Source organism: Chiloscyllium plagiosum, unplaced genomic scaffold (genome assembly GCF_037043375.1).
Source record: "Chiloscyllium plagiosum isolate Xiang-an unplaced genomic scaffold, Cpla_swu_hap1 HiC_scaffold_45, whole genome shotgun sequence".
Taxonomy (NCBI): Eukaryota; Metazoa; Chordata; class Chondrichthyes; order Orectolobiformes; family Hemiscylliidae; genus Chiloscyllium; species Chiloscyllium plagiosum.
This window is the reverse complement of record NW_028270183.1, coordinates 24926758-24944305: the sequence shown is the minus strand read 5'-3', so window position 1 is coordinate 24944305 and position 17548 is coordinate 24926758. Positions and strand designations below refer to the sequence as shown.

Sequence of the window (17548 nt, the reverse complement as noted above, 5' to 3'; positions counted from 1 at the left end):
GTGGTGAGTGTGGAGTGAGTGGGGAGTGTGGTGTGATTGAGGAGTGTGGTGTGATTGAGGAGTGTGGTGTGGGTGGGGTGGGTGGGGAGTGTGCTGTGATTGGGGAGTGTGGTGTGGGTGGGGAGTGTGGTGTGATTGGGGTGTGTGGTGTTAGTGGGGAGTGTGGTGTGAGTGGGGTGGGTGTGGAGTGTGGTGTGAGTGGGGAGTGTGGTGTGGGTGGGGAGTGTGGTGTGGGTGGGGAGTGTGGTGTGAGTTGGGTGGGTGGGAGTGTGGTGTGGGTAGGGAGTGTGGTGTGGGTGGGGTGGGTGGGGTGAGTGGGGAGACTGGAGTGGGTGGGGAGTGGGGAGAGGATGGGGAGTATGGGCTGGGTGGGGAGGATGGTGTGAGTGGTGAGTGTGGTGTGATTGGGGTGTGTGGGGAGTGTGGTGTGAGTGGGGTGTGTGGGGAGTGTGGTGTGAGTGGGGAGTGTGGGGTGAGTGGGGTGGGTGGGGTGGGTGGGGTGTGTGGAGTGGGTGAGGAGTGTGGGGTGAGTGGGGAGTGTGGTGTGGGTGGGGAGTGTGGCGTGGGTGGGGTGTGCGGTGTGTGTGGTGTGGGTGGGGAGTGTGTGGTGAGTGGGGCGGGTGGGGAGTGTGATGTGGGTGGGAAGGGTGTAGAGTGTGGTGTGGGTGTGGAGTGTGGTGTGGGTGTGGAGTGTGGGGAGTGTGGTGTGAGTGGGGAGTGTGGTGTGAGTGGGGTGGGTGGTGTGGGTGGGGAGTGTGGTGTGGGTGGGGTGGGTGGGGAGTGTGAAGTGAGTGGGGAGTGTGAAGTGAGTGGGGAGTGTGGAGTGATTGAGGAGTGTGGTGTGGGTGGGGAGTGTGGCGTGAGTGGTGTGGGTGGGGAGTGTGGTGTGGGTGGGGTGTGTGGTGTGGGTGGGGAGTGTGGTGTGGGTGGGGAGTGTGGTGTGGGTGGGGAGTGTGGTGTGAGTTGGGTGGGTGGGAGTGTGGTGTGGGTGGGGACTGTGGTGTGGGTGGGGTGGGTGGGGAGTGTGGTGTGAGTGGGGAGGGTGGGGAGTGTGGTGTGGTTAGGGAGTGTGAAGTGATTGGGGAGTGTGGAGTGAGTGGGGAGTGTGGTGTGAGTGGGGTGGGTGGTGTGGGTGGGGAGTGTGGTGTGAGTGGAGTGGGTGGTGAGTGTGGTGTGGGTGGGGAGTGTGGTGTGAGTGGGGTGGGTGGGGAGTGTGAAGTGAGTGGGGAGTGTGAAGTGAGTGGGGAGTGTGGAGTGAGTGGGGAGTGTGGTGTGGGTGGGGAGTGTGCCGTGAGTGGGGTGGGTGGGGAGTGTGGTGTGGGTGGGGTGTGTGGTGTGGGTGGGGAGTGTGGTGTGGGTGGGGAGTGTGGTGTGGGTGGGGAATGTGGTGTGAGTTGGGTGGGTGGGAGTGTGGTGTGGGTGGGGAGTGTGGTGTGGGTGGGGTGGGTGGGGAGTGTGGTGTGAGTGGGGAGGGTGTGGAGTGTGGTGTGGTTAGGGAGTGTGAAGTGATTGGGGAGTGTGGAGTGAGTGGGGAGGGTGGGGCGTGTGGTGTGGGTGGGGAGTGTGGTGTGAGTGGGGTGTGGGGGGGGGAGTGGTGTGAGTGGGAAGTGTGCGGTGTGTGGGGAGTGTGGGGTGGGTGGGGAGTGTGGGGTTATTGGGGTGAGTGGGGAGTGTGGTGTGAGTGGGGTGTGTGGTGTGGGTGGGGAGTGTGGGGTGGGTGGGTAGGGTGGTGTGAGTTGTGTGGGTGGTGAGTGTGGTGTTGGTGGGGAGTGTGGAGTGAGTGGGGTGGGTGGGGAGTGTGGTGTGAGTGGGGTGAGTGGGGAGTGTGGTGTGGGTGGGGAGTTTGGTGTGTGTGATGTGCGTGTGGAGTGGGGTGGGTGGGGTGCGTGATGTGGGTGGGGAGTGTGGGGTGAGTGGGGAGAGTGGAGTAAGTGGAGAGTGTGGTGTGAGTGGAGTGGGTGGGGAGTGTGGTGTGAGTGGGGAGTGTGGGGTTGGTGGGGAGTGTGGCGTGGGTGGGGTGGGTGGTGTGTGTGTGGTGTGGGTGGGGAGTGTGGGGTGAGTGGGGTGGGTGGGGAGTGTGGTGTGGGTGGGGAGTGTGGAGTGAGTGGGGAGTGTGGGGAGTGTGGTGTGAGTGGGAAGTGTGGTGTGGTTGGGGAGTGTGGGTTGGGTGGGGAGTATGGGGTTATTGGGGTGGGTGGGGAGTGTGCTGTGATTGGGTAGTGTGGTGTGGGTGGGGAGTGTGGTTTGAGTGGGGTGGGTGGGGAGTGTGGTGTGGGTGGGCAGGGTGTGGGAGTGTGGTGTGGTTAGGGAGTGTGCTGTGATTGGGGAGTGTGGTGTGGGTGGGGAGTGTGGGGTGAATGGGGTGGGTGGTGTGTGTGGTGTGGGTGGGGAGTGTGGGGTGAGTGGTGTGGGTGGTGAGTGTGGTGTGGTTGGGAAATGTGGTGGTGAGTGAGGAGTGTGGGGTGAGTGGGGAGGTTGGTGTGGGTGGGGAGTGTGGAGTGGGTGGAGAGTGTGGTGTGTGTGGGGTGAGTGGGGAGTGTGGTGTGGGTGCGGAGTTTGGTGTGTGTGGTGTGCGTGTGGAGTGTGGTATGGTTGGGGAATGTGGTGGTGAGTGGGGAGTGTGGTGTGAGTGGGGAGTGTGGTGTGAGTAGGGTGGATGGGGAGTATGGTGTAGGTGGGGAGTGTGGTGTGCGTGGGGTGGGTGGGGAGTGTGGGGTAGGTGGGTAGGGTGGTGTGAGTGGTGTGGGTGGTGAGTGTGGAGTGGGTGGAGAGTGTGGAGTGGGTGGAGAGTGTGGAGTGGGTGGAGAGTGTGGTGTGAGTGGGGTGAGTGGGGAGTGTGGTGTGGGTGGGGAGTGTGGTGTGTATGATGTGCGTGTGGAGTGTGGTGTGAGTGGGGAGAGTGGAGTGGGTGGGGAGTGTGGAGTGGGTGGAGAGTGTGGAGTGGGTGGGGAGTGTGGTGTGAGTGGGGTGAGTGGGGAGTGTGGTGTGGGTGGGGAGTTTGGTGTGTGTGATGTGCGTGTGGAGTGTGGTGTGAGTGGGGTGGGTGGGGTGCATGATGTGGGTGGGGAGTGTGGGGTGAGTGGGGAGAGTGGAGTGGGTGGGGAGTGCGGAGTGGGTGGGGAGTGTGGTGTGGGTGGGGAGTGTGGGATGGGTGGGGAGTGTGGGATGGGTGGGGAGGATGGTGTGAGTGGTGTGGGTGGTGAGTGAGGTGTGGTTGGGGGATGTGGTAGTGAGTGGGGAGTGTGGTGAGGGTGGGGAGTGTGGTGAGGGTGGGGAGTGTGGTGTGAGTGGGGAGTGTGGTGTTAGTGGGGAGTGTGGAGTGGGTGGGGAGTGTGGAGTGGGTGGGGAGTGTGGAGTGGGTGGGGAGGATGGTGTGAGTGGTGTGGGTGGGGAGTGTGGTGTGGGTGGGGAGTGTGGAGTGAGTGGGGAGTGTGGAGTTAGTGGGGAGTGAGTGGAGAGTGTGGGGAGTGTGATGTGAGTGGGAAGTGTGGTGTGGGTGGGGAGTGTGGGTTGTGTGGGGAGTATGGGGTTATTGGGGTGGGTGGGGAGTGTGCTGTGATTGGGGAGTGTGGTGTGGGTGGGGAGTGTGGGGTGAGTGGGGTGGGTGGGGAGTGTGGTGTGGGTGGGGAGGGGTGTTGAGTGTGAAGTGAGTGGGGAGTGTGGAGTGAGTGGGGAGTGTGGTGTGATTGGGGAGTATGGTGTGGGTGGGGAGGGTGGGGAGGGTGGTGTGGGTGGGGAGTGTGGTGTGAGTGGGAAGTGTGGTATGGGTGGGGAGTGTGGGGTTATTGGGGTGAGTGGGGAGTGTGGTGTGAGTGGGGTGTGTGGTGTGAGTGGGGTGGGTCGGGAGTGTGGTGTGGGTGGAGTGGTTGGTGAGTGTGGTGTGGGTGGAGTGGGTGGTGAGTGTGGTGTGAGTGGGGTGTGGTTGGGGAGTGTGGTGTGGGTGGGGAGTGTGGAGTGGGTGGGGAGTGTTGTGTGAGTGGGGTGGGTGGAGAGTGTGGTGTGAGTGGGGTGGGTGGGGAGTGTGGTGTGAGTGGGGAGGATGGTGTGAGTGGTTTAGGTGGTGAGAGTGGTGTGGTTGGGGAATGTGGTGGTGAGTGGGGAGTGTGGGGTGAGTGGGGAGTGTGGTGGGAGTGGGGAGTGTGGTGTGAGTGGGGAGTGTGGTGTGAGTGGGGAGTGTGGTGTGAGTGGGGAGTGTGGTGTGGGTGGGGAGTGTGGTGTGGGTGGGGAGTGTGGTGTGGGTGGGGAGTGTGGAGTGATTGGGGAGTGTCGCGTGAGTGGGGAGGGTGGTGTGGGTGGGGATTGTGTTGTGAGTGGTGTGGGTGGGGAGTGTGGTGTGAATGGTGTGGGTGGGGAGTGTGGTCTGAGTGGGGAGTGTGGTGTGGGTGGGCAGTGTGGTGTGGGTGGGGTGGATGGGGAGTGTGGTATGATTGGGGTGGGTGTGGAGTGTCGTGTGGGTGGGGAGTGTGGTGTGTGTGCGGTGGGTGGGGCGTTTGGCATGAGTGGGGTGGGTGTGGAGTGTGGGGTGGGTGGGGTGTGTGGTGTGAGTGGGGTGTGTGCTGTGAGTGGGGTGTGTGCTGTGAGTGGCATGGGTGTGGAGTATGGGGTGGGTGGGCTGTGTGCTGTGAGTGGGGAGGGTGGGGAGTGTGGTGTGTGTGGTGTGGGTGGAGATTGTGGGGTGGGTGGAGAATGTGGTATGTGTGGGTGGGGAGTGTGGTGTGTGTGGGGTGGGTGCGGCGTGTGGCGTGAGTGGGTTGAGTGTGGAGTGTGGTGTGGGTGGGGAGTGTGGTGTGAGTGGGGTGGGTGGGGAGTGTGGTGTGAGTGGGGAGGGTGGGGAGTGTGGTGTTGTTGGGGGATGTGGTAGTGAGTGGGGAGTGTGGTGAGGGTGGGGAGTGTGGTGTGAGTGGGGAGTGTGGTGTTAGTGGGGAGTATGGTGTGAGTGGGGAGGGTGGGGAGTGTGGTGTTGTTGGGGGATGTGGTAGTGAGTGGGGAGTGTGGTTTGGGTGGGGAGTGTGGGGTGAGTGGAGTGGGTGGGGAGTGTGGTGTGGGTGGGGAGTGTGGAGTGAGTGGGGAGTGTGGAGTGAGTGGGGAGTGTGGAGTTAGTGGGGAGTGAGTGGAGAGTGTGGGGAGTGTGATGTGAGTGGGAAGTGTGGTGTGGGTGGGGAGTGTGGGTTGTGTGGGGAGTATGGGGTTATTGGGGTGGGTGGGGAGTGTGCTGTGATTGGGGAGTGTGGTGTGGGTGGGGAGTGTGGGGTGAGTGGGGTGGGTGGGGAGTGTGGTGTGGGTGGGGAGGGTGTGGAGTGTGGTGTGGTTAGGGAGTGTGAAGTGAGTGGGGAGTGTGGAGTGAGTGGGGAGTGTGGAGTGAGTGGGGAGTATGGTGTGGGTGGGGAGGGTGGGGAGGGTGGTGTGAGTGGGAAGTGTGGTATGGGTGGGGAGTGTGGGGTTATTGGGGTGTGTGGTGTGAGTGGGGTGGGTGGGGAGTGTGGTGTGGTTGGGGAGTGTGGTGTGGGTGGGGAGTGTGGAGTGGGTGGAGAGTGTTGTGTGAGTGGGGTGGGTGGAGAGTGTGGTGTGAGTGGGGAGGATGGTGTGAGTGGTTTAGGTGGTGAGAGTGGTGTGGTTGGGGAATGTGGTGGTGAGTGGGGAGTGTGGGGTGAGTGGGGAGTGTGGAGTGGGTGGGGAGTGTGGTGGGAGTGGGGAGTGTGGTGTGAGTGGGGTGTGGTGTGAGTGAAGTGGGTGGGAAGTGTGGGGTGGGTGGAGAGTGTGGTGTGAGTTGGGTGGGTGGGGAATGTGGTGTGGGTGGGGAGTGTGGTGTGGGGTGGGGTGTGTGGTGTGGGTGGGGTGTGTGGTGTGGGTGGGGTGTGTGGTGTGAGTTGGGTGGGTGGGGAATGTGGTGTGGGTGGGGAGTGTGGTGTGGGTGGGGTGTGTGGTGTGGGTGGGGTGTGTGGTGTGGGTGGGGTGTGTGGTGTGAGTGGGGAGTGTGGTGTGAGTGGGGAGTGGGGTGTGAGTGGGGAGTGGGGTGTGAGTGGGGAGTGGGGTGTGAGTGGGGAGTGGGGTGTGAGTGGGGAGTGGGGTGGGTGGGGAGTGTGGTGTGGGTGGGGAGTGTGGAGTGATTGGGGAGTGTCGCGTGAGTGGGGAGGGTGGTGTGGGTGGGGATTGTGTTGTGAGTGGTGTGGGTGGGGAGTGTGGTGTGAATGGTGTGGGTGGGGAGTGTGGTCTGAGTGTGGTGTGGGTGGGCAGTGTGGTGTGGGTGGGGTGGATGGGGAGTGTGGTATGATTGGGGTGGGTGTGGAGTGTGGTGTGGGTGGGGAGTGTGGTGTGTGTGGGGTGTGTGGTGTGAGTGGGGTGTGTGCTGTGAGTGGCATGGGTGTGGAGTATGGGGTGGGTGGGGAGTGTGGTGTGAGTGGGGAGGGTGGGGAGTGTGGTGTGTGTGGTGTGGGTGGAGATTGTGGGGTGGGTGGAGAATGTGGTATGTGTGGGTGGGGAGTGTGGGGAGTGTGGTGTGTGTGGGGTGGGTGGGGCGTGTGGCGTGAGTGGGTTGAGTGTGTGGAGTGTGGTGTGGGTGGGGAGTGTGGTGTGAGTGGGGTGGGTGGGGAGTGTGGTGTGAGTGGGGAGGGTGGGAGTGTGGTGTGGGTGGGGTGTATGTTGTGAGTGGGAAGTGTGGAGTGAGTGGGGTGGGTGTGGAGTGTGGTGTGAGTGGGGAGGGTGGGGTGTGTGCTGTGTTGTGTGTGTGTTATGTGTTGTGTGTGGTGTGGTGTAAGTGGGGAGTGTGCTGTGAGTGGGGAGTGTGGTGTGGGTGAGGAGTGTGGTGTGGGTGGGCAGTGAGGTTTGAGTGGGGTGGGTGGGGAATGTGGAGTGAGTGGGGAGTGTGGTGTGGGTGGGGTGGGTGGGGAGTGTAGGGTGGGTGGGGAGTGTGGGGTGCGTGGGGAGTGTGGTGTGTGTGGGGAGTGTGGTGTGAGTGGGGTGGGTGGGGAGTGTGGGGTGGGTGGGGAGTGTGGTGTGAGTGGGGTGGGTGGGGAGTGTGGGGTGGGTGGGTAATGTGGGGTGGGTGGGGAGTGTGGGGTGGGTGGGGAATGTGGTGTGAGTGGGGAGTGTGGTGTGTGTGGGGAGTGTGGTGTGAGTGGGGTGGGTGGGGTGGGTGGGGAGTGTGGTGTGTGTGGGGTGGGTGGGGAGTGTGGGGTGGGTGGGGAATGTGGTGTGAGTGGGGAGTGTGGTGTGTGTGGGGAGTGTGGTGTGAGTGGGGTGGGTGGGGAGTGTGGGGTGGGTGGGTAATGTGGGGTGGGTGGGGAGTGTGGGGTGGGTGGGGAATGTGGTGTGAGTGGGGAGTGTGGTGTGTGTGGGGAGTTTGGTGTGAGTGGGGTGGGTGGGGAGTGTGGTGTGTGTGGGGAGTGTGGTGTGTGTGGGGAGTGTGGTGTGTGTGGGGAGTTTGGTGTGAGTGGGGTGGGTGGGGAGTGTGGTGTGTGTGGGGAGTGTGGTGTGAGTGGGGTGGGTGGGGAGTGTGGTGTGTGTGGGGAGTGTGGTGTGAGTGGGGTGGGTGGGGAGTGTGGGGTGGGTGGGGAGTGTGGTGTGTGTGGGGAGTGTGGTGTGAGTGGGGTGGGTGGGGAGTGTGGGGTGGGTGGGGTGGGTGGGGAGTGTGGTGTGTGTGGGGAGTGTGGTGTGAGTGGGGTGGGTGGGGAGTGTGGTGTGAGTGGGGTGGGTGGGGAGTGTGGGGTGGGTGGGGAATGTGGGGTGGGTGGGGAGTGTGGGGTGGGTGGGGAATGTGGGGTGGGTGGGGAGTGTGGGGTGGGTGGGGAATGTGGGGTGCGTGATGTTCCTCTGAGTGAGGATCTGCAGTGATCTGTCCTGACCCTGACCTGTCGATGCTGTGGTTAGTGAACAACATCTGTTCATCCTCTGGTGCCTTTGGTCACTAACCTTTCCAGTCATGGTGTGGACAGTGTCCTGTCCGAGGGTATACGGCCTGGAACACTCTCCCCAGGGCCAGGGGGGAAACTACTGAGTGGTGTACACAGCCCTGTCCATCACCGAAGGCACCCTGCCATCCATTTACACAGCTCACTGCTGCAGGCAGACCCCCCCACCATCACTCAGGACCCCCCTCCCACCCCGGTCATACCCCTGTCCGTTAGGCAGAAGGTGCCGATGCTCAAACACCCATCCCAACACGTACAGCATCAGCTTCCTCCCTGATGTTCTGCCACTGCTGAACGGAGCAGTCTCTCCTCAGATCGTGTTGACCTGGATTTGTGTAGCCCCCTGTAAAGCTGTCGCCTTGTTTACCTCACTCTGTCGAAACACCCCGTGACCCGTCTGTCCTGGGACGTTCTGACCCAGCCGTACTGCTTACAAAACAAAAAACTTTTAACTCTACTTAGGTCCATGTGGCAACAATAAGTCCGATCAGAAGGTGTACAATGCTATGGCAGTGCTGAAGGGAATAAATATTGAAGGTTGTGGATGTGGGGCCTATCAAACAGGGGCCTGGATGGAGTCGTTCTTCCTGAGTGTTGTTGGAGCTGCCCCCATCCAGGCGAGTGGGGAGTATCCCATCACACTCCTGACTTGATGTGGAGATGCCGGTGTTGGACTGGGGTGGACAAAGTTAAAAATCCTGAAAGATCAGTCCTCAGCAGAGGCCTCACCTTCATTCCCCTACGCTCTCGGATTAATGAGTTCAACACGCGGCGTGACATCGAACAATTCTTCCGCCGCCTTCGCCTCCGTGCCTCCTTCTTCAGCCAAGACTCTCGCCCACCCTCTGACGACCCCTTCTCCCACCTCCAACACATCCCATCCACCTGGACACCCCGTGCTGGCCTCTTACCCGCCCTCGATCTCTTCATAGTCAACTGCCGCCGCGATATTAACTGCCTCAACTTCTCCACCCCCTCCCACCCACTCCAACCTCTCACCCTCGGAACGCGCAGCCCTCCACTCACTCCGTTCCAACCCCAACCTCACCATCAAACCAGCTGACAAGGGAGGCGCAGTAGTAGTTTGGCGGACCGACCTCTACACCGCTGAGGCCAAACGCCAGCTCGCAGATACCTCCTCCTACTGCCCCCTTGACCATGATCCCACCCCCCACCACCAAACCATCATCTCCCAGACCGTCCATAACCTCATCACCTCAGGAGATCTCCCATCCACCGCCTCCAACCTCATAGTCCCACAAACCCGCACCGCCCGTTTCTACCTCCTGCCCAAAATCCACAAACCTGACTGCCCCGGACGACCCATCGTTTCAGCCTGCTCCTGCCCCACCGAACTCATCTCTACATACCTCGACACGGTCCTGTCCCACTTAGTCCAAGAACTCCTCACCTACGTTCGGGACACCACCCATGCCCTCCACCTGCTCCATGATTTTCGCTTCCCCGGTCCCCAACGCCTTATTTTCACCATGGACATCCAGTCCCTGTACACCTCCATCCCCCATCACGAAGGACTCAAAGCCCTCCGCTTCTTCCTTTCCCGCCGTACCGACCAGTACCCTTCCACTGACACCCTCCTTCGACTGACTGAACTGGTCCTCACCCTGAACAACTTCTCTTTCCAATCCTCCCACTTCCTCCAAACGAAAGGAGTAGCCATGGGCACCCGCATGGGCCCCAGCTATGCCTGCCTCTTCGTAGGATATGTGGAACAGTCCATCTTCCGTAACTACACTGGCCCCACCCCCCACCTTTTCCTCCGCTACATCGATGACTGTATCGGCGCCGCCTCGTGCTCCCACGAGGAGGTTGAACAGTTCATCCACTTCACCAACACCTTACACCCCGACCTCAAATTCACCTGGACAGTCTCAGATTCCTCCCTCCCCTTCCTCGACCTTTCTATTTCTATCTTGGGCGACCGACTCAACACGGACATCTACTATAAACCGACCGACTCCCACAGCTACCTGGACTACACCTCCTCCCACCCTGCCCCCTGTAAAAACGCCATCCCATTCTCCCAATTCCTTCGACTCCGCCGCATCTGCTCCCAGGAGGACCAGTTCCAATACCGTACAACACAGATGGCCTCCTTCTTCAAAGACCACAATTTCCCCCCCGACGTGGTCGACGATGCCCTCCACCGCATCTCCTCCACTTCCCGCTCCTCCGCCCTTGAACCCCGCCCCTCCAACCGCCACCAGGACAGAACCCCACTGGTCCTCACCTACCACCCCACCAATCTCCATGTACAGCGCATCATCCGCCGTCATTTCCGCCACCTCCAAACGGACCCCACCACCAAGGATATATTTCCCTCCCCTCCCCTATCAGCATTCCGTAAAGACCACTCCCTCCGTGACTCCCTCGTCAGATCCACACCCCCCACCAACCCAACCTCCACTCCCAGCACCTTCCCCTGCAACTGCAGGAGGTGCAAGACTTGCGCCCACACCTCCCCCCTCACCTCCCTCCAAGGCCCCAAAGGAAACTTCCATATCCGCCACAGATTCACCTGCACCTCCACACACATCATCTATTGCATCCTCTGCACCCGATTTGGCCTCCTCTATATTGGGAGACAGGCCGGCTACTTGCGGAGCGTTTCAGAGAACACCTCTGGGACACCCAGACCAACCAACCCAACCACCCTGTGGCTCAACATTTCAATTCCCCCTCCCACTGCACCAAGGATATACAGGTCTTTGGACTCCTCCATCGCCAGACCACAACAAAACGACGGTTGGAGGAAGAGCGCCTCAACTTCCGCCTAGGAACCCTCCAACCACAAGGGATGAACTCGGATTTCACCAGTTTCCTCATTTCCCCTCCCCCCACCTTGTCTCAGTCAAATCCATCGAATTCAGCACCGCCTTCCTAACCTGCAACCTTCTTCCCGACCTCTCCGCCCCCACCCCAGTCTGACCTATCACCCTCACCTTGACCTCTTTCCACCTATCACATTTCCGACGCCCCTCCCCCAAGTCCCTCCTCCCTACCTTTTATCTTAGCCTGCTGGACAAACTTTCCTCATTCCTGAAGAAGGGCTTATGCCCGAAACATCGATTCTCCTGTTCCCTGGATGCTGCCTGACCTGCTGCGCTTTTCCAGCAACACATTTTCAGCAAAGTTAAAAATCCCACAACCCCGGGTTATAGTCCAACAGGTTTATTTGGAAGCACTAGCTTTCAGAGTGTCACTGATGAAGGAGCAGCGCTCCGAAAGCTAGTGCTTCCAGATAAACCAGGCGTTGTGGGATTTTCTAACTCCTGACCTGTGCCTTGTAGGTGGTGGACAGGCTCTGGGGAGTCAGGAGGGGAGTTACAACACCGCAGGATTCCCAGTCTCTGGCCTGCTCTTGTAGCCGCTGCGTTTATGTGGTGGGTCCAATGAGTTTCTGGATTAGAGTGGTGCTGGAAAAGCACAGCAGGTCAGGCAGCATCCGAGGAGCAGGAGAATCAACGTTTTGGGCAAAAGCCCTTCTTTTGCCCGAAACGTCGATTTTCCTGCTCCTCGGATGCTGCCTGACCTGCTGTGCTCTTCCAGCACCACTCTAATCCAGACTCTGGTTTCCAGCATCTGCAGTCATTGTTTTTACCAATGAGTTTCTGGTCAGTGGTAACCCCCAGAATGCTGATAATGGCGGAATTCAGTGATGGTAACACTAATGCATGCTCAGAGGCAGTGGTTAGATTGTCTTTTATCGGTGATGACCATGGCCTGGGATTGGTGTGGTGTGAATGTTACCCACCCCTCGTCAGCCCAAGCCTGGATATTGCCCAGATCGTGTTGCGTTTGGACACGGACTGCTTCAGGATCTGAGGGTTCGCGAATGGAGCTGAACGTTCTCACTTTAGACCTTATGGTGGGAGGAAGGTCATTGGTGAAGCAGCTGGAGATGGTGGTCCCTGAGCAGCTGGTGCAGAGATGTCCTGGAGCTGAGATGACTGACCGATGAATAATGGAATGACAAAGCATGCAGTGGAGCAGGTGACGGGACAAAAGGAAGTAGGATTCTTTCACTGATCGCCCTCGAACCTCGCTGACAGAGAAAAGAATACTCTTTTGAAAACGCAAGAGCAAATCACGACTGTCAGATTTATTTACAGATAAAATCACAGTGCTGCCGCCCAGCGTGACACACCATAGTCTGACTGCCTCATACCCTGCTAAGGAGTGGATAGTCAGTGAACCAGGTCACCACTGGTTTTGTGAATTGATTAGTTTAATTCCTGTCTAGTTAGCTGATTTAAGTCTTCAGCCTTTTTTTTAAAAACAGTGAGGCTGACCAATCCAAACAAAATTACTCATGGAATTTCTCTGTCTCACACCTATTACAACGAGCGATCTGCACTGAGAACCTGAGCTCTGACAATCTCACCCTTGCTGTACCCAGCTCACATCCTGTTGATTGATCTTATCTCGATGAAAGGGGCTCGGTCCTGGGTCATTATTGATCTTGTCCTGTTGACAAAAGTCTTACCTTAATCCACAACGTGTAAAAGTGACAACTTCCCAAAATATTCCCGCCCCCTACAGAAAAGGAATACAGAAACAATCACCTGATGAAGGAGCGTCGCTCCAAAAGCTAGTGTGCTTCCAATTAAACCTGTTGGACTATAACCTGGTGTTGTGTGATTTTTAACTTTGTACACCCCAGGAAGCATTCCAGCAACTCCCACTTTTAAGTTTGACTGGATGTTTCTGAAAGTTTAAGCTACTGTGTGTGTGTGTGTGGTTGGGGGGGTGGGGGGGGCGGTGGTTAAAGAGGGATGGAGAGAGAGAGGGATGGAGAGAGAGAGACGGAGAGGAAGAGAGAGAGGATTGGATGAGATGGGAGCTTGACGGAAACACACCGACAGAGCTCTGGGAATGCAGCAGGGAGTTGGGATTGACGGGGCCGCCCTCCAGAGAGGCAGCTCAGGCTTTTTGGGCCAAATGGTTCTGTGTATTGTCTTTTTTTTGACTGTGAGTGAGTGAGGGCGAGCGAGGGAAGGAGGATATGATTCAAACTGTCAGCTCTGACATGAATCTCCAGATTCATCCCCATTGTCCCATCCCAGAATCTGGATTCTAACCCCCTCCCCAACATCCACTCCGTCCCCTCAGAGTCAGGATTCCCCCCCGCAGCCCAGTTCCCCCCTTCCCCACCCCCCCCTCCCCACCACACCCTCTCAGGATCAGCATTCCCTCTCTCTCCCCTCTTCCTCAGGATCAGCATCCTCTTCCCCCCCCCCCTCCAGGATCAGGATTTCCCTCTCAGGGTCAGCATCAGGGTCTCTGAGTCAGAATCCCCTCTCTCCCACCTCCTGGATGTAGTTTGGAGGGTCTGTAAGATTTTTCTGACCGTATCCCAATAACACACATTAATTCCCACCTCAGACTATCCTAATACACACATTAATTCCCACCTCAGACTATCCTAATAACCCCTACAATGAAACCTCTAAATAATGCCCCTGTGTAAATGTTGGCTTGAATCACCAGCCAGATTATATACATCTAGAAGACCATTGGAGGTGTCGACCTGTTGAAACCCACTCTGAGCGAGGTATAAAGCTGTCCAAGTGATGTAACCCGACCTGAGGAGGTGCCTGACTCAGTGTGAGGTCTCTCCTGGTACAACACAGGGACCTCTAAACGGGTGGGCCCACTGATAGGAGACTCTCTAACTCTCAGCTGACAGGTCAGACAATGGAGGTAAAGTCTTGTTCGGTGAAGTGCTCTTTGACCTCAGTGGGGAGATGATCAAACAGAAGGTCTTCAACGATAAGACTGTTCTTCTTGAGTAACAGGCAACTGCCGATCTCAGGAGGAATCCTCTCTAAATGGTTTCCTTTCAGCTCGAGGTAAGTGAGCTGAGTTAACTGTCCGATCTCTGGTGGGATGTGTGCGATACAGTTCTGGCCTAGCTGCAAGGATCTCAGCTTGAGGCAGTTGAAGAGCTGGAGAGACAGCGTCTCCACCTTATTCTTGGTGATGGAGAAGTGTTGCAGGTTCTGGAGCAGGTGAATGTCGGGAGGCACGGCTGTCAGCAGGTTGTGGCTGAGGTCCAGGTATCGTAGCTTCCTCAGGGTGAACAGGGCGGCGGGTAGGGACTCCAGCTTGTTGTTGGAGAGGTACAACTGCTCGAGGTTTTTGATCAGGCTGATGGTGGTGGGGATGCACGAGATGGCGTTGTGCCACAGTCTGAGACAGGAGAGCCTCTTGAGGTGCTGGAAGCTGACGATCTCCTCGATGCTCTGAATGTTATTGGCTTTCAGGTCCAGCTTCTGAAGGTTGCCGAGGCTGAAGATGGCGTGTGGGATCCTGCCGAGTTCACAGTTCTGCAGTTCCAACTCCGAGAGGCTGGTCAGCTTCTTCAGGTTGTTCAGGACCAGGAGCTTGGTCCCGTCGTTCTGAATCACCAGCTTGGATAGGTGTGTGGCCAGCTCCACCACGTTCGAGGGGAGTTTGGACAGGTTGCTCTTGACGATGAGAATTTTGAGGTGCCGCAGCTCCTTGAGGGACTCCAGGCCGATGGCCTTGTTGGTCTCAGAGTTGAGATTGCCCGAGAGGTGCAGCTCCACCAGGTTCTTGAGCGAGTACACCCAGAGGGGGATCTCCCCGATGTCGGTGAACTTGACGTGCAGGATGTGGAGGTGGTCCCGCAGGAAGTTGAAAGCTATTTGGTCTACCTTCGCCGGGCAGTGGTAAAGGTAGAGCTCCCTCAGCGCCACCATCTGGGAAATCTTTGCCGGCAGCCGGACGTCTGGGATCAGTTCCAGCTTCAGCACCTCCAGGTCGCTCATGTCGAAGACGGCTTTGGGAATGCCGGACAGCATGAAGAGCTGCAGCTCCAGCTTCCCCTGCACGTTCTTGGAGACGTGCAGCCGGAGCTTCTCGTACGTCCACTCGTGGTTGAGGTTCATCTCCAGCAGCTTGCTCTCACAGCCCTCGGACAGGAAGATGGCAAAGCGTTTAGAGTAGAGCTGGTCGTACTGGTCCACCATGTGCAGGAGGAAGGCAAAGTCGTTCTTGACGTCAGGAATGTCACCGAAGTTGCTCTCCTCGCGCACCTTCTCAAAGGAGTACTCCTTCAGTGACCCTCGGAACAGCCAGAAGAGGGTATAGAGGCACACCAGGCCGTACAGGGCAATCAGGATGATGTAGCTGATGAGCAGCTTCTTCAGCATGTAGGCCATGCTGTGGGTGCAGAAAAAGACTGAGTAACCTGTAACGTTCTTAATCTTGGGCTTGCAGACGTGCTCGAAGGTGATGGAGTCGACAAAGGTGAAGGTATAGCACAGGATGACCAGGAACTTGAGCGCTTTCACCACTGTCTGGCCAACGTAGAACTTGTAGATCAGGTCCCCGTCCTCTGTGTGAGCCCGAAACCTGCGCACTTTCTCGAACAGCGCCTTGGCCTGCTCACCGTCCTGCTTGTCCAAGATGTTCATCGAAGGTGAGCCGCTGACCGCCGGTTCAAAGGTCACCTCGGGGTGCGAGGTCAGCGAGGAGCTGGTGTCCGAGATGTCGCTGGGCTCCAGGGTGGCGGACTTGAACATTTTCGAACGGTTCTGGCTGATTTCCGAATCCTCGTTGGCGGTCTCGGAGACTGCTTTGGTGGTCCACGGCGACTCAAAGCACTTGCCCAGGATCGAGACAAAATGCTCGACTTTGGAGGAGGTCTTTGGGAATTTGAACCAGAAGTTGCCTCCGGCAGCAGAATGATGGTGTGCACCAGGGCGATGTACGGGAAATACTTGGAGTACCAGGGCAGAGCTTTCTGGTAACACACCTGACTGATGTAGACGTACTGCTGGAAATCCAGGTTAGTTTTGTAACCGCCGGCCCTCAGTCGGCGAGCGGAGGATGGTGATTTGGATTCTGCTGGCCCTGAGTGGTCTCCCGCAGCTCCTGACAGATGCCTGCTCCCACAGTCGGATGTTTCCTGACCCTCAGGGGGGTGAGGACTGTGTGGTCGGGGCACAGTGCCCAGTGAGGAACTCCCAGGTGTGGCATTCAGAGCCCGTACGTGGTCGCAGGGTAGACATACCACCTTGTCCTGGGAAATGAGCAGCGTGGCAGACAGGAGGGACACCATCAGCATGACCAGCACCAAGTAGTCCATCAGGACGTCCCACCAGGGCTTGAGGAGGCGATGGGTGGACTGAGAGTCAGTCAGCGTTGCGAGCTCCGTCAGGGTGATCATCCCTACAGAGAGCGACAGGAACACAATCAGGGGGAGAGGCTGTGGGGGGAACACAATCAGGGAGGAGAGGCTGTGGGAGGGGAACACAATCGGGGGGAGAGGCTGTGGGGGGAACACAATCAGGGGAGAGGGGGGAACACAATCAGGGGATAGGCTGTGGGGGGGAACACAATTGGGGGAGAGGCTGTGGGGGGAACACAATCGGGGGAGAGGCTGTGGGGGGGAACACAATCGGGGGGAGAGGCTGTGGGGGGGAACACAATCGGGGGGAGAGGGGGGGAACACAATCAGGGGGATAGGCTGTGGGGGGGAACACAATCAGGGGGGATAGGCTGTGGGGGGAACACAATCAGGGGGAGAGGCTGTGGGGGGGAACACAATCAGGGAGGAGAGGCTGTGGGGGGGAACACAATCAGGGGGGATAGGCTGTGGGGGGAACACAATCGGGGAGAGAGGGGGGGAACACAATCGGGGAGAGGGGGGAACACAATCGGGGGGAGAGGCTGTGGGGGGGAACACAATCGGGGGAGAGGCTGTGGGGGGGGAACACAATCGGGGGGAGAGGCTGTGGGGGGGGAACACAATCGGGGAGAGAGGCTGTGGGGAGAACACAATCAGGGGAGAGGCTGTGGGGGGGAACACAATCAGGGGGATAGGCTGTGGGGGGAACACAATCAGGGGAGAGGGGGGAACACAATCAGGGGGAGAGGCTGTGGGGGGGAACACAATCAGGGAGGAGAGGCTGTGGGGGGGAACACAATCGGGGGGAGAGGCTGTGGGGGAACACAATCAGGGAGGAGAGGCTGTGGGGGGGAACACAATCGGGGGGAGAGGCTGTGGGGGAACACAATCGGGGGAGAGGCTGTGGGGGGGAACACAATCGGGGGGAGAGGGGGGAACACAATCAGGGGGAGAGGGGGGGAACACAATCAGGGGGGAGAGGCTGTGGGGGGAACACAATCAGGGGGGATAGGCTGTGGGGGGGAACACAATCGGGGAGAGAGGGGGGAACACAATCGGGGAGAGGGGGGAACACAATCGGGGGAGAGGCTGTGGGGGGGAACACAATCGGGGGGAGAGGCTGTGGGGGGGAACACAATCAGGGGAGAGGCTGTGGGGGGAACACAATCGGGGGAGAGGCTGTGGGGGGAACACAATCGGGGGGAGAGGCTGTGGGGGGGAACACAATCAGGGAGGAGAGGCTGTGGGGGGGAACACAATCAGGGGGAGAGGCTGTGGGGGGAATACAATCAGGGAAGAGAGGCTGTGGGGGGAACACAATCAGGGGGAGAGGCTGTGGGGGGGAACACAATCAGGGGGATAGGCTGTGGGGGAACACAATCAGGGGAGAGGGGGGAACACAATCAGGGGAGAGGGGGGAACACAATCAGGGGGAGAGGCTGTGGGGGGAACACAATCGGGG

At 58.8% G+C, this 17548-nt stretch overlaps 1 protein-coding gene across 1 annotated transcript; it reads right to left on the bottom strand.

Annotated features, from left to right (window-relative positions):
- Nucleotides 1-13190: 13190 nt before the first annotated feature.
- Nucleotides 13191-16125, bottom strand: LOC122547037 (volume-regulated anion channel subunit LRRC8D-like). The gene is given in 3 exon segments (XM_087983111.1): nt 13191-13308; nt 13343-15633; nt 15636-16125. Coding segments are annotated over 2 exon segments (2505 nt in total). The 3' UTR covers nt 13191-13308; nt 13343-13618.
- Nucleotides 16126-17548: the final 1423 nt, after the last annotated feature.